The sequence below is a fragment of the Neodiprion fabricii genome, chromosome 5 (assembly GCF_021155785.1).
Source record: "Neodiprion fabricii isolate iyNeoFabr1 chromosome 5, iyNeoFabr1.1, whole genome shotgun sequence".
Lineage (NCBI taxonomy): Eukaryota > Metazoa > Arthropoda > Insecta > Hymenoptera > Diprionidae > Neodiprion > Neodiprion fabricii.
This window is the reverse complement of record NC_060243.1, coordinates 10166285-10179401: the sequence shown is the minus strand read 5'-3', so window position 1 is coordinate 10179401 and position 13117 is coordinate 10166285. Positions and strand designations below refer to the sequence as shown.

The 13117-nt window shown below is 39.1% G+C and overlaps 1 protein-coding gene across 1 annotated transcript; it reads right to left on the bottom strand.

The window, feature by feature from the left end:
- Positions 1 to 2093: 2093 nt before the first annotated feature.
- LOC124182519 (G-protein coupled receptor dmsr-1-like) lies at positions 2094 to 11054 on the bottom strand. Its single transcript, XM_046569910.1, has 2 exons — positions 9668 to 11054; positions 2094 to 3424 (listed from the first exon to the last, which is right to left on the bottom strand). Exons 1-2 carry the CDS (start codon positions 10701 to 10703, stop codon positions 3219 to 3221), a joined length of 1242 nt encoding a protein of 413 aa, XP_046425866.1. The 5' UTR covers positions 10704 to 11054; the 3' UTR covers positions 2094 to 3218.
- Between the last annotated feature and the right edge of the window lie 2063 nt (positions 11055 to 13117).

Sequence of the window (13117 nt, the reverse complement as noted above, 5' to 3'; positions counted from 1 at the left end):
GCTCGCGGGGAATTTGGTCGGATTATCTCAACTCTAGTATGCTCCGAGTTTTTTATTCGGAAGCAATATTTCGCGAAAGCTTACGACCAACTGATTCACGGTTTGTTACCAGTACGAATGTAATTTTAGCCGGCTTGTGGATGTAATGCGGCTCGGAAAAATTATATAAAGTAACTGTTTTTTATTTATTATTCCGAACCCCGTATACTCGTAGAAACATTATTCACGTGTGTGCTTGCGGTACAGTTACACAAGTATAATTCAACGAACGGAATTAGCGGCGTAACGTTCAAGTTGTGACGACACGGGTTTGCTATGCAAGCCGAGATTCGGGTACGTGCTTTTTCGCAAAAGCTCGTACTCGTCGTCATCCCCTTCCCGTTGTCACTCAATACTTTTTTATTTCTCTGTCGTTTTTCAACATCATTTGCATTTTGCGCGGCTAAACTCGGCGCGCTCGTATTTTCGTGTACGAAATACGCTGAATAATTATTTCGTGTAATGTGAAAAATGTGTTTTTCTAAATCAATGTTAAATTAGGTCGTGTAGTCATTTTTTAACACAGGTCAGAACTGTTTCGAAACAAAAACGTGAATAATCTAAAATTGAAAATGTCTAACTAAACCACATCAAGTTAGGTATACTCGACTTGAAAGGTTTCTGTGATCTAGAAGAAAAGGTTTCCTGATCCTGATATCAACCACGTCAGAGAATTAATCTACGATTTTTTTAACTGCAAAATCCTTACAGTTCGACCAATTTTGACGAGTAATAAGAATTTCCTCAGAAATACAGTGCGTTGAGAGAAATTTTTAGTTTCGGTTACCGCTCAGTCCTTAACTATTTTCATTTTTTACCACAATCGGAAAATATAGTTTTAGGTAGAAAATGAAAATTAGTTTTCTAGCTGTTACCGGAAAGTCTAGTATCCGTTACTATTCTTTCTCATTACGATCACTGTTGCTATATTTTCTTGTAAATGTTGCAAAAATTTAATGCTTGCGGAACAATAAATTGACGTTGAAGCCTTATTTAACTAAAAAAGTAGAGTAAACCGAACGAACTAATTTTGCGTTGCAATCACCAGAAAAGGATCGACGATAGAGCAAAATGGTTACGCGTGCCTCGTTTTTCGTAATTCTAACAATATTCAAACAGTTTTTTTTAACGGTACCTGTTTTACTAAATTTTCCTAGTTACTGTAACAAATGAAATTTTTCTCATCGTGCAAATCGTCTGATGACGTGAGACAGTTTTTCTTTCAAAACTTTATCATCTGCCTGCCAAGTCTTGATCAGTTTCAGATTTTTTACTCGGCAGTTTTTGGGATCATCGCGAAAAAACTTTTTGTCCCGTTTGTTTTTTCTTCAGCTGATCGGTAGGTAAAGAAAAATTCGATGCATACAAATCGTAATTTACATAAGATGAACTTGTGATTTAGCATTAAATATATTATCGTTATCCAAAATCCAACTGAGACGATCTTCAGGAAGTTCATTCACGAATAAGATTGCTATTGGTAATCAAGACCAGATGAAAAATGAGAGAACAATATTATCTCTCCGGAATTGTTTCACGTAACGAGGAATAAACATTAAAAATGCATTATTTCAAAATTTTATCCTTGTCACGAGGATCTTTTTATTTACATTGTGAGATTTTGTAAATTTTTGTCTTATACAGTTTTGTTTCGACCACTTTTTTGACCTGACAGTACGCCCCACGCATCCTTATACTGAGAAAAAGTTCAATTCTTACAGTAACTAGAAAAATTCAGTAAAACAGGTACAGTTATAAAAACTGTTTGACTATAGTTGGAATTACGAAAAACGAGGTACGCGTAAACATTTTGCGCTATCGTCGATCCTTTTTTGGTAATCGCAACGCAAAATCAGTTTCTTCGGTTTACTCTACTTTTTTAATTAAACAAGGCTTCAACGTCAATTTATCGTTGAACAAGCATTAAATTTTCGCAACAGTTGCAAGAAAATATAGCAACAGTGATCGTAATGAGAAAGAATAGCAACGGATACTAGAATTTCCGGTAATGGCTAGAAAACTAATTTTCACTTTCTACCTAGAACTATATTTTTCGATTATGGTAAAAAATGAAAATAGTTAAGAACCCAGCGGTAACCGGAACTAAAAATTTCTCTCAGTGTAATACGCTGTTTCCGTTGTTGCTGGTGCTGCGCTCGTGCATTTCCTGCAGAGTTTTAAAATCGAACAAATAAATAAATATGCGCATCACGTGAAATCGGAGTTTGATCGAGGGATCACTTCACGCACTTCTCTCATAACGCCGGGTGATTGATCGGCGAAAATTGCGTCACGCTGCAAGGCGATGTGCGTGCGCTCGAGTAAATAAATCATTAAATTGTTTATCCTTTGAACCGCGTGTACTGCGGTATAATAAATATATTTATTATACTTGGGTTATATCTCGTAAACTCTTGGCTCAAACATTCTATTAATATAAACACGCGATGATCCGCACATTCGAGATTGTAACTGGAAAAAATGTGCCCGATGCCCAGGTTTCCTTACATAACTTGACACGTTCTGTAAATTTCACTTCGAGATGCTTCGTTTGTAATAATAATTATAACTCTGTCTTAATTTATACACACTTAACTTCTTACTTTCGTAACGATTACGCGTATATATATATATACATATTATAAATATATGTATATATTACGTATAGGTATGTGGCCGAACGAGTTCCGTTGTACCAAACTCACGATTCACTTTTTTTTTTTTTTATCCCACTGAGAAACCTGGCTAAAGTTTACTTTTACGAATGGGTATGGAATATAATAATATTTTAAAAAAATATTTCATCTCTACGATCAATGAAAATGATTTCACCTGTTCGCTCCTTTGTAACAACGTAAAATCCTCTATTCAAAAAAAAAAGATACTCCACGTCGTATCGTGTAGAAAACATACGACCGAGTTTAAGGAAATTCCAAGTTTTTGAGTTAGGCAATTAAAGTGAAAGCGGCGGTGTGTTCTTTTACACATTTGCCAAAATATTAGGTCGTACCGTTCGGGTTGAAGGTATTAAGAGGAGCTGATTGTGGTCCAATTTGAATGCGAAACTCGGCATTACCATACAATTAATTAAACTAAGGATTTGAGCTGGATTTGCGTTTTAAAACCGCGATGTAAATTCATACGGGAAAGCACGCAGTCGTTTTCCGCAAACGCCTGTGCTAGACTTGCGTTACTTGCGTGACCGTGTGATTTGTCCCCGTGTTACCGTTGTTTTCCCCATTCTGCGGTATCGGCATCCACCTCCCAAAGAGTTTCGATCTTCCGAAGAGCTGGTTGAACGTCATCCGGAACTGCCTGCTCATCGCGCAGTAGAGGATGAAGTTTATGGCCGAATTGATCAGCGCAAGGATGTCCATCACTTCACCTGTTGGACAAGATAAATTCACACGTGATTAACCAACGAATCCGCACCCCGTTCGAATTCCCGAATTCTCAAACCTCTCGGGTCTCGGAGCCGGATGAAATTCTACCCTTGCAAATGACCCCGGCGATTATCTTACGGGGGACCAGAGTTCCGAGGTCAGGGGATAACTATTTGTCTCTTGGGAATATCAGCCCTCCTTATCCTGCGACCCTGTAAACCGGGTCACTGGTATCGGCACCTGTGTAGGCCGATATTTTTATGATATGATACCAAAATCCTTGAGGGGTTAGGCCGCTGTGGAAGTTTCAAAAAGTTGTTGTTGTTGTTGTTTTTTTTCAAACATTTTTATAAGAGATGTTAAACGATGAAAAAAGATAAAAGATGAAAAGTGCTAAAGGAATCGTAGACGCTAAGCCGTATGAGAATTTTACAGTGTCCTAGAAAGAATGCGTGGACCACGTGCAAAAGAGGATGGACACCCGATTGCGTAATTAAAAAAATTAATAAATAAATAAAGTAAAAGGCCTTGGCGGAAAAGGAAAGTTGACCACAGAGATAATTGACGGAATTTTACTATTTATTACGGATCAACGATCCGAAGAAATACCGAATCAGTTTTCCGTATCGAAAATTTTGAACGCGTGTTTCTCGAAACTACATTTTATCAAGCCAACCGGACTCTTGACTCGAAAAAATCTTGATTGATTGACTTGAAATTTTAACTGTATATTCACAATTGCGTTATGCATAGAATTAGGTAGGATTTTCTCGATATATTACAGAATTTGTTTATTTGTAAACAATTTTCGGACGATTTTTTCTTAGAATTTTAAACTTTTGTTTCAATAACGTGCCGTTTTTGTAAAAATCGATGTATCAAAATAATCCTACGCACTTCTGTAGCTGTTCGCGTGTGTAATCGAAGAAAAAAAATTTCATTCACCGTAAATTAAAAATTGCAGGTGCAGTTGATCCGGCCGCGCGTCTTTGAAAAAAAAGGCTTCTTCGAAGAAAAGCTGTGCTGCCGCCGTTTTATTTTATATTACTTTGAAAAAAAAAAATAGTTCATCCAATTTATGATACGTACAATTAAGGACCTTTTTCAGAATTTTGATTTACTTCTCCACGAGACGTGCAACCTACAAACACCTCATGCGTTAACCGAAGTCGCGTTCGTTTCTGTACGTTTTGATTTTGCATATTTACTTTCATCGTAACCTTTGACATCCGCTATTAAAATGTCGTTTTCAATTGATGAAAGGTAGTAAAACTGAGCAGAAATAACTGAACGATCATAACCTCTAAATTAGCACTGATCGTAAGCTTTCAGGAACGATATTACGCTAAATTTGTACCTTCAACGTAGTTCCTAAGTTTCTATGTATAAAAATTGTTAATGTACATTATATGCTCTGAAGATGGTTGACCGTGCTTTGGCCGAAGTCTCAGCCGAAAGTAATGCGGTATATAATATGAGAGCAGTTTACACCCACGAGTTTTAATTCTACGATAATTCTCCACGGTCAAGAAAAATTTCGCATGTTACTATTTACGAAAAACACGTTGACGGATTTTATTACGTTTTCGAGTCGAAGCTTTGCTTTCAGATTTCTGGCCGTCTGGAAGAAGTAAGATCTCATGTTTTGAGTAAAAGAATCCGATCTTTCTGAATATCAAATCCATTTTAAGGTAGATCGTCTGGAACTGCTGAATGATTAATTTTTTTTTTGTGACATTTTTAATCCTGTAGGTATATGCAAAGAACTGAGAGGATTCAAACTGCTGCTTGTTTGTGTGGAAAACGTGACACTTTGGAGTATATTATAACATTTTTAGATTATGATAAAAATGGGATCATAGTTGAATTGCTGTATACAAATACTCCAGAAATTACGAAATTTTTTAATTCATTTAATATTTTTCGAAAATTCATATCGAACAAGTACAATCCAATTTTAGTAAAATTTCCGGTGAAGGGTCGTACTCCGAATACCTGCTTGTTCACGTAAAAAATTGCGACAATTTATTTATATCCGCTCTGCAAATACAGAACAAAAATGTAGAAAGAACGTGTTTTTCCGTAGTTGCTGAGGATCCACCGTTAAAATGGATTCTATGTACGGAGAGATCATACTTTTTTTCACACAAAAAGCACCTTGACTCATATCTTATTTCCGATAATAGAAAGTGCCGAACATTCGAAAACAAATCTTCAATTTTGAACCGTGATAAAATTTATAAGCCTGTTTCTCGTAAATGATAACATTTAAAGGCCAGAAAATAAGATGATTTCCACAACTTACAATCAGTGTAAAGTAAGTAAATATCTAGGTTGCAGCCAGATGTAGATTTTCACCTTTCAAAAGCTGGCCCAAAGTTGATGGATTGGTCCATAAATGCATATAAGTTGATATTTTTAAAAATTTTAACTCCAGATTTAAACAGGTAATCGTATTATTTTCCACCGTTTTGTAACTCAAGTTATTCGAAGCCTGATGTTCTTTTCTCATTTCCTTTCACCTGATTACAATGATCTGCTTTTGCAGTATTTGCGATTAAATCCATGTAGCGCAGGGCAAGAACTGGCCGTCTTAACTTAAAGCCGATATTCCGTATCATTTATTTTTCTCGCCTGAGAATTTCTTTTTACACTTTGAATTGGGATAAATTTATTATTTTCCGAATCGAACACTTGTTTCGAACGAAATCTTGTGAATGAAAAAAGTTTTCGCTGTAAAATTATCCCGATTTGTATCTTTAATGACAATGAATCGCGTTACGTGACTAATACAACCAATCGAGTTACGTCGACTCTAAGCCTTCGGTGAGATTACTGAGATTTGTTCTTCTACATGCCGTTTTCAAACGAAACACAAACGTGAGGGAGAAAATAATGGAAACGCGAGAGAATTTCTGTAATTGACTTATTGCTAAAGTAATTAGACTAACACCGGTGCTTTGCTTTTAAAATGTGAAGGAAATTTGATCGAATTACGGGGAGCATGATTGGGAATTAATCGCTTGATTAATTCGATCTCTTTATCCGCATTACGTCTCCTCTTTTGCAGTATTTTGATTGTAATAAACGTGTCCAGTTATATCGCGGTGATTTGAATGTTGTTATATTTTCAAGCTAGTCAATTGAACTTTGACATTTCACCTAGAGGGAGAAATATAGAAGTCAGGATTCCCACGTTTTTCATCTATAAAACTGACGAAAACTGACGTGTTGTTAAAAGAAAATATTCAAGGCGCCATATGGTTGAATGTATAAATAATATCATCTCAAACATTTTTTTTCCCCGATACCCCGCATGTTTTTTCTTTTTCCATACCTCTTAAATTTCGTCTATACGTACTCGTTGCGATTTATTCATGGGAAACGTTTTAAATCGTCTGCCCGATTATACACGAAAAATTTGGAGCTTTCGAGATTTTATTATACAGAGGATTTTCCCCAAGGCATTAACGGCGATGAGAAGGCGCGGTTGAAAATTACAAAACGCCCTTTCTAACCGAGATAAATTAACGGCTTACATGGTTGTACTTTTACATTTTGAATAGTTTACCGCTTCTTCGGCCTTGGATGCCAGAAAAATGAACGTTAAATTTCACCCCAAGTAAAAGGGAAAAGAGTGGATTGAATCCAATTTGTCTTAAAACGCCCCGCGGTTTGCGCAGTTGGAAAAAAAAAATGATACAATTCGGAAGAAGAGAGAAATTGGAAGGAAAAAGGTGAGTGCAGGTACTTGAAATATTCCGTGGACGCACTGAAAGAAATTTTTAGTTCCGGTTACCGCTCAGTCCTTGACTATTTTCATTTTTTACCACAATCGAAAAATACAGTTCTAGGTAGAAAATGAAAATTAGTTTTCTAGCTGTTACCGGAAAGTCTAGTATCCGTTACTGTTCTTTCTCGTTACGATCACTGTTACTGTATTTTCTTGCAACTGTTGCAAAAATTTAACGCTTGTGCAACAATAAATTGACGTTGAAGGCTTATTTAACTGAAAACGTAGAGTAAACCGAACAAACTGATTTTGCGTCGCAATTACCAAAAAAGGATCGATGATAGCGCAAAATGTTTACGCTTACCTCATTTTTCGTAATTCCAACAATATTCAAACAGTTTTTCTAACGATACTTGTTTTACTGAATTTTTTTAGTTACTGTAACAAATAAAATTTTTCTCAGTGCGTAAAAGTTGACACTCGAAACTCCTACTGATGTACCACGAACCCATTTACGTGCTTTAATTTCACGGTATCGATTCTGGTGTCAAATGGTCTTGCGGCCATTTGAGTTCCGTCATTTGGCCGGTGGCTGATATCGTTCAAGAGCAGCTTAAATTTTCAATCGTGAAAAATTGTTTGATCCATTATCAACCGGACACTCTTCACCTACTTAGTCATAGAGTGTTCAAATTTACCATGTTGAAATTTTTTCACTCTCAAGTATCTCGAACAAGTTTAGTTACACAGACACGCCGCTGAAAGTTTGCACAGTGTAATTTAGTCTCCACCTCCGTAAGATATCGTGCAATAAGCGTGTGGATTTTATTTATTTATTTCTCAAGTTCTTTGCTTCGGAATAATTAAGGAAACACAAATAGCTACATTTTCGACAAATCGTGTCAATTTGCATGATCGAAAATTGAATGAGAATGGAAAAAACGAAGAAATGGAAGCTCAAAGTGCTGCTGACTTTGAGTGAATTCAATTTGGTAGAAAAGTGTACTTTTAACTTGGCGTGAATACTTGTAACAAATTGGAAACCTCTGATTGAAGAAATCGTTTATTTATAAGTTCAAACTGGTTTTATACCAAAAAAAAAAAAAAAAAAAAACGACCATTGCTTGCATGTTTATTTTATTCAGTTAGTTCTATTTGACGTTCAAATTTCAGTTAACCGTTAGAAGCAGTTGTTTTTTGCTTGGTGTTTCGAATTTTTTCAAGAAATTGTGGTTTGCGATATTATTTTTTGGGGCTTTCTAATAAACGAACTAATACGATGTATTTAAAATAAAATCACATTTGTGTCTATGTAACTTTCAGGCGATTACTTCAGAGAATTTATTTGGCAACAGCTACGATTTCTGCTAGACGATATCGCGTTTCTTGTATTTTACAAAAATTTTTATTATACGTATACAACGCTTCCGTGGTCGTTGAATTTAGTACTTGTTCACTACGAATTAAAGTTTCTTTTTCCAGTATTTTTCCCCATCTCAAACCGATCCACTTATCTTATCAAAATCAACCTGACTGACAGCTTCTAAAGTTATACAAACCTACCCAACAACAACTAAAATAATCGTGCGGTACGAATTCATTTAAAGTTATTCAAAATTAACGTACGCGTAACTGAAAAGTGTATCTATCAGGCAATTGAAAGAGAATCAATTTGGGAATAATCCGAGGTACGATACCCACTTAAAAAGTAAATTACATTCTCTTTTTCTCGTTTAAAAAATTGTACCGATAGAATTACGATCTTCGCGAGATTGTTAATAATTGTACGTTTTCGGTTGAAAATTGAAGATTCATAATAACATTTTTCGCGACATTGACGCGTTTTGGTTCTCAATTTTTACACAATACGCGTTCCACATGACTAGCGTCATTTCTTCATCGACACTTTTTCGACCAAAGTACATTCACACGTGATCTATCATATTTCCATAAGCATGCATGGCATCGCGTGTCGGATGACTGGGCAAGAGATTTCGCACACATCCGCGACCCCTTTTCCCGAATACAATTCCTCGCGTTTCCTGCAAGAGACCAACGGCTCCCGGTCTTCTCACACACGTGTTTTCATGCACGACACACAGAAGCAACGTAACACGCGCGGTACACTTCCCCAAACAAAATAGGATTACTTTTCAGCGTCACGAACCGCGGAATTAGAGTGAACTTCCCTCGGTTCACTTGAAAAATTACTTTTGCCAGAAACTCGTTACAGCGAGCCATTTTTGAGAAACTATTCGGATGGAGAATGAGGCAGAAATTCTATTAGACCACTTTGGTCAATGATGCAGCGAAAAGGAAAACCTGTCAACAGCAATGAGAGAGAATCCCGAAGGAGAGAAGAACATTCTAACGATCTCTACGCCTGTTCAACTTTCGTTCTCATACATTTCGGCCAGTTTCTAACTAGAAGGTATATCACGGAGCGTTACCGCTGGCCATGGTCACCATGGGACAAACGTAGCATGTGTAATGTCGTTGAATGTATTTTTACCGAGTTTAACGTAGCAGGTGTCAAAGAACTTGGCGCCGAGCATGACGCTGAGGAGACCCATAACACCCTGGGGGAATTCGGTGATGAGAAACAGGAGAAGAACGGCGAGAAGCATTCTGGTGGTCCTGTCGGTCTGTCGTTCCTTATCCATATGGCGGGATGGTTTTTTACGTGTTTTTTTCCCGTCGTTGGCGTCGGTAGATTTGTTCACAGTCTTTACGAGGGCGGCGGAGGTGAGTTTTTGCCGGCGTTTCTTGGCCTCGACGAGAGCGAGGATGAGCTGGAGGCTGAGAATGGTGAGAGCGATGCAAGGTATGATCTTGATGACAGCGCCGTATATCCAGAGGTTCATGTTCCTCAGGAAAGGGTAAGCGATTGCCGTCTGGCTGTAGTTGACGAAGTACAACGTCGCGTTCACCGCGTCTTCGGGCACCGAGTGGTTCGTCTGGTTCAAGTCTACCGCGTTTCCACTCGCGTCGATCAGCATGGTCCGAGGCTCCAGACTGAAGGTCAGGTACAGTGGGACGCAGATTATCGGGCAAATCACGTAGGCGCCAGCGATCGCGAGCATCGTCCTGTTGATGCTGCAGAGTTCGCGGTTCTTCTGGGGAAAGGCGACGGCGATGTAACGCCATATCGCCAGCGTCACTGTCAGCCATATAGAAATCGTGTGGAAGACCTGGGCGAAGTTGGAGTGGAAGAGGACGAAGAAGCTCCAAGGGTAGGTGAACTGCTCACGTCGGGGACGGTGCAGAAGGTACATGTGGCTGGCGTACGGAATGTACTCGAGCATGACCAGGAGGTCGGCAACCGCCAGTCCTGTCAGGATCGCGTTCGTCGGCGAGTTCATCTCCCGACGGGTCAGCACCGCTATGTTCAAGGTGTTCGCCACCGAGCCGAAGAGGCAGACCAGGAGGCTCGCGTATCCGTGGACCTGGATGTAGCTCGTGTGGAAGGCGTCCAGGGTACCGTTCAAGCTGCAGCTGAAACCGTCCTCCTCCTCGAACTCCGCTGTCTCGTTGGTGAAGTTCATCATTGGAGAGAGTCGTTCAGGTCACGATTCGTTTTGTGCTTGATAAAACCGATCGCTGTATGGCTTTCTGCACATTCTATCGTCACCCGATACGAAATGTTCGCTGGTGTCGCGGTATCTACGCGGATTCGTCGGTGATCGAAGGTTGATCGAGATCGAGATCACCTCTTCTTCCTAACAGTCATTTGTCCTCATTCGTCGAATCGCAAACGGGCGCGTTTTTCGTACGATCGTTCGGCGCGCGGACTGACATTCTTCACTCTAAACCATCGTCCGGTTTCACTTTCGGTTCTGTTCTTATCGCGAAGTCCCGCGTTTCGTCGGATGATACCCGGCCGACGTGGACGACGCGTTTCGCGTGTCAACTTCGAATGAAGACTTGAAGAGACGCCGTGCCTCCCGAGACGCCGGGCGTCCCGACGCTGGCGCCTGCGCCAAGCCGATTACCTGATTCCATGCGCCTCGTGCTGTCGCCTGCATCCACCAGCCTTTCACACACGTTCCGCACTCCCGTCTGACTCGGCGTGCCGGAATCATATCGAATTTCAGGTGTGCTCGAGGATTTCACCGGTTCTCTCATCGCCGCTTTTCGGACTCTCCTTCGTCGTTCGACTTCCGTTGTTTCGAACGAACGTTCCATCTTTCCAGACTCCGTACAGGGACGATAAATTGCTGCCACATATCAAGTGGCATTACACCCTGAGCCTCTGTCTTAACGTTTCTCTTCGCTGGCCAGAGCTAAGTCGGAGACTACGTTTACTGGATTATCAACGCACCGAGAGTTTCTTCCAAAAAAAAAAATTGGAGAAATCAGGAGAAATACGCGGCAATCAAGCTTTTGTTTGATCCTTCTTCTCAAGTATAAAGCACGACGATTTCAAATCAGATTATCGGTAGCTTCCAGGAGAATTGTACAGATTCGCTTTGACGGATTGCTGCTCGACAACTTTGATGTCCGTTGTTAATCACGTCTGAGAATTGGTATTAACTATGCAAATTTCGATTTTGCATTCCTAATTTTGGCGAATCAAACTTTAGCGATTGGCATGAAATTTTCATGGAATATTTTAGTCGACTGCGGAAACACGCTGTGAAAGTTCTTTGACTTTGACTCAAAATAGCGACCGACAAGGCTCGGAATTTCATACGTGAGCTTTTATTCTCAGTTCGCAAATAGTTCTTAACAAATTTTCAACTAGTGGAAGAGCGGTTGGATCAATTAGTTACGAGGTGCCAGAGTTTTGGTACCCTAATAATTTTAAGACTCGAAAACTGTCGGGCCTCTGGATCTTCATTGGAAAGAGAAATAACTTCTACAAATTTCCATTACGCTAATTGCTCATTCCAAGACCTATATATCCATCTGTGATAACTTCTGAACCGTGGAACTATATCGTTAGAAAAATCCAGCCAAGAAGGAGTTTCGCAAGAATATTTCACGAATACGTTGAGAATAAACTTTTCCATTTGCGATTCATTGAATCAATCAAGAGGTTATAATTACACGTATATATAAACGTTAAAGTAGACGATCCGCTTCGTAAATATAATCCGGTAATTTTCTGGCCATTTTTCATTTCATTTTTTCCCAACTAGATTGGTTTTGAGGTCGACGCTCTCATCTCCACTCGAATGAGCCACTTGAATCGCTCATTGGATTTCTCTCTCTCTCTCTCTCTCCTTCTCTCCCTCCAGATTTAATTATTTCGAGATAGGTATCTTGGAATGACATCGTGTTTATTTTTCATATCTCTATGGGCTTTTAATCAAGTCGAACCTCCGTTACATTGGTTTTGGTCTTCTAACATTCCAGATGTTTGATAATGCGCCTGAGGGAAACGTTTGATTAAACGAAATGTGGGTCGCTATTTACGTTCGCGAAGATTTACGTAAGTTCCTCACCGTGCTGGATCTATCAAACAAATCATAACGGTATTTATAGACGTAGAGAAACAAATTGCGATATAAAATGAAAAAATTAGATTCGCTCTTTCCTAATGAAACGCCGAATGTTCTTCGCTTCGAATTCTCCGCAGTGCGCGGGTCACGGTTTTTCATCCAATTTGTGCTCAGCATGTTTTGAAAATTCACTGATCTGGCAGAACGAACAGTCGAACATTTGTTATTCGTTAATGAGGCTCAGAACGAGGAATCTGTAAAAAGTATTAAACACGTCGATTTTTTAATAGAAAAGTATTTTCGTTCGATAAATTCGTACGTTATTATACAGTTTTCACTCGTTTCGACTGAGTTGGACAAAAAACTTTGTATTGTTTATGTTTTCTGTTTTCCTATTCGTCCACACAAACAAGGGAAGCGGATTATAAATAACGATTTTAAAATAAAACACTACGCTGCAATTACCAAAAAAGAATCCACAATAGCGCAAAATATTTACGCGTAACTCGTTTTTCGTA